The sequence below is a fragment of the Rhincodon typus genome, chromosome 28, assembly GCF_021869965.1.
Source record: "Rhincodon typus isolate 14 chromosome 28, sRhiTyp1.1, whole genome shotgun sequence".
In the NCBI taxonomy this organism is placed as follows: Eukaryota; Metazoa; Chordata; class Chondrichthyes; order Orectolobiformes; family Rhincodontidae; genus Rhincodon; species Rhincodon typus.
In genome coordinates this window covers 24,184,587-24,187,979 of record NC_063359.1, presented here as the reverse complement: position 1 = coordinate 24,187,979, position 3,393 = coordinate 24,184,587, and the positions used below count along the sequence as shown (strand labels likewise).

The window sequence follows — 3,393 nt, the reverse complement described above, 5'->3', positions numbered from 1 at the left end:
AGCATCTGCAGTTCTTGTCCTCTTTATCTATCCTAGTAAACCTTTATTAAGCTCAAAGACTACTGACAGAGTTAAGTAGTTTCAGTTAGGAGTATATGTTGTTAGAACAAAATGTAATGAGGCAGCCTAGACTGCACAATTAGCAGGATAAGAGGCACCTGGGATGGATAAAGACCTGGTCTGGACCCTTCTTCAGGACCCATTTCTGAAGAAGGGTCCAGACCCAAAACATCAGCCTTCCTGCTCCTCTGATGCTGCTTGGCCTGCTGTGTTCATCCAGCTCTACATCTTGTTATCTCAGATTCTCCAGCATCGGCAGTTCCTACTATCTTTGTTTCACTAATATCCTTTTCAGGGAGGGAAATCTACCAGCCTTACCTAGTCAGGCCTACATGAGACTTCAGACTGGCAGCAATAACATGGTTTACTTTTAACTGCCCTCTGAAATGGCCTAGCAATCTACTCAGTTCCAGGGCAATTGGAATAGGCAATCAGTGCTTGCCAGCAATACCCACATCCCATGACTGAATTGAAATAAATACATTGGAAAATTAGCAAACCTTAAAAGATGCAGAAAGAAATGTATACAGTTGACTGAAAGTCGGCTTGTACAGCAAATACTTGTGTGGATTTTCTCGTTTTGATGGTTTCTCTGTTGATTCCTGGAGAGAAAAAAAAAGACAATTTACAGAGTTATTTGTTCTTTTGCACATTTTTGGAGATTCCACATTAGGCTATGCACCATTCCTGGTTCAGAACAATCTGTCCTCAGGTCTTTAATCAAAGCTGTTCAAAACCGATTTCAATAAAGAATCACATCTGCCCACTAAACATTAAAAATATTTTATGAACACCAATTCAAAAAAAACAAAACACATTTGTTGAAGTTTAAAAACACAATTTTCTTTAGCTGAAAGGATTGATAAAGGCCACAATGCCAAATTATGGCTCATGTGACTTGAGCCCACTTGCCCTGGGATGAAGGAGAATCATCATTTTTAAGACTTATTGAACAGGCCTCAATGAAACCTGAAGCAGCCACATTGAAACTACCTGCAAACCCTTCTGTACCCCTATTTCTGGCAGCTTCAGATTTTTTAGAGCTATTTTTCCCCTTCTTCAGTTACCCCTTTTGCACATTTCCACAGCATTAATTTGTACTCTGGTACCTCACTGAAATCAGTTCTGTTCTTGTGCAATTTTTGATGGCATGTGCTTTTCAGTTATGGAAGGTAACACAACCGACTTTTATCCTATCATGATCTGGCACTCGCACACATCTAGCAGGAAGCTCAAAGTCAGGAGCATAGATCCTGATTTACTTTCTTCTTCGCATTCCAGGTGAGTTAAAGACAACCGTAATCCTTAAAGCATATCTCAGTAAGAAATGGGGTTCAAACCAGGGATCCTCTGGTCTTCATTGCTCTAAACCAGTTAGTAAGTGTGAAACTCTCAGGGAAACTCAATATTTATCTACATAGTTGGCCAGAAGTATGGCAATTCACAGCTAAAGTGTCTAGTAATTCTGATGAGCAAGTGTATTTAGTAGATATTTGTGATTGAAGAGGGCAAGAATAAAATTAAAAAACTGTCTAGCCCGTCCACAAATATTCATCCTGTTGGTCATCAGTAAGTGCAATTAATCGTGCTGGTAGAAAAATTCCGTGTTGCTTTATAGTCTTGACTTCTCCTTTCAGATTGACTGGCTTGTGGACTCCGATTAGGTGTGAAGAAAAGAGTTAAACCAAATGGCAAAAAACCATTTTACCGTGAGCCGTTTCCAGAACAACTCGCCACTCAGCTGACATCTACCAAAGGACCAGTATCCCTTGTGTCTGTGTCATTTTGAAAGGCTGCTGTGCAACTGGACTAGCACTGGTGGTCTGGACTGCCCCTCACTGGCACCATCATGGAACAGCAGCCTCAAAGAAACACTGCTTATGTCTTATAGCTGACTTGACTGACACTCTCTTGTACATAGAACCCTATTCTCTCTCCCATTCCTTGCTTTCATACATTTCTTGTTCTTAGCCACGTCCTATCTGCTCCACACACATCAGGATAATACAGCACACTGAGCTGACTATGCAAGATAGCCTCCCCAGACTGGTCCAACCAGGAGAACTGCATCCTGAACTACCCTATACTCTGCATCATCACAGCCCTGGTTGAGGCACAAGCAGCACAAAACCTTCACTCCACATCAGAGAGTTGGGCAATGGTGTCAAGAGGCATGATTGCAGTGCACAGCCTTGTTCCTCAGTAACAATCTTGTAAAGCACCTGAACCTTCAAATATATCTAGTACGTGAGTGTGCTCCTGAATACAGAAGTTGTGGCAGCTCTCAGGGGAGCAGTACACAATAAGTGTAATACTGATAACAGATCTCTTGAACGTTAATGAACGGAACCCCTTTCTGTTGAATTTTGCAGTGTTGTGTTACAGCCCCCTTGGTAGCAAGGTGTGTGCGCTTGATGACACTCTGTACCTTGGGGAACCCAGCTATGTTACCAAACACAACCGCGTGGACTGGAGAACTGACCCCACCATTGGAAGAAATGAACAGGTGCAATTTTGCATAGATGGCATCAGTGACAGTCTTGATGCATTTCGAGGTTCACGACAAAGATCCCACACAGATTACCCAACATTCACTGAAAGGAGCCAGTGGCATAGGCATTCCACGGCCAGAGAGAGGATGGCCTCTGACTCCTACAGCCCTCAGGTTCAGCTCCAACATCTCGTACCATTCCATCACAGTGTCCTGGGATAGAAGGAGCCTGCGATGACATTGCACGTTGCTCATCTATAGGAAATGGAGTTAGGGCTGAAAATCTCCGGGCCTCCTGCTCACTCCATGCATCCTGAGGGATGCGGTAGCCGTGATATCTCCCAGAGTTATTTTCTGTTTGCAGGTAAAAAGACATCTGTCAAGTGGGAAGCGTTCAAGAGCGTGATGACAAGAGTTCAGAGGCATTTTGTTCCTGTTAGAGTGAAGGGTAAGGTCTGTAAGATTAAGGAACAATAGATGAATAAAGATATTGTGGTTCTCGTCAAGAATAAGAGAGTGTATCTTATTTTAGAAGACAACTTGGTTCAACTGAATCTCTTAATCAATATAAAGAATGTACAGGCATTCTTTACAAAGAAATCAGGAAGGCAAAGAGGGGATATGAGATAGCATTGGCAGATAAGGTTAAGGATAATCCAAAGAGATTCTACAAATACATTAAAAGCAAGAGGACAACTAGAGAGATGGTATGGCCTCCTAAAGATCAAGGAGGTCATCCTTGTGTTGCACCCCATAGGAGGAGAGAGATACTAAATGAATATTACTGTGGAGAAAGAAATGGAGTCTAGAGAATGCAGAGAAATAAACTTTGATGTTTTAAA

At 42.2% G+C, this 3,393-nt stretch overlaps 1 protein-coding gene across 1 annotated transcript in view; it reads right to left on the bottom strand.

The window, feature by feature from the left end:
* LOC125486346 (protein SCAI-like) overlaps window positions 1-2,740 on the bottom strand; it is a 41,884-nt gene extending 39,144 nt beyond the window's left edge. The window contains exons 1-2 of the mRNA XM_048613378.1: window positions 2,645-2,740; window positions 561-662 (exon numbers count right to left, since the gene is read on the bottom strand). Of these exons, the coding sequence (XP_048469335.1) occupies window positions 561-662; window positions 2,645-2,740 (198 nt within the window). The remainder of the gene's footprint in view (window positions 1-560; window positions 663-2,644) is intronic.
* Window positions 2,741-3,393: the final 653 nt, after the last annotated feature.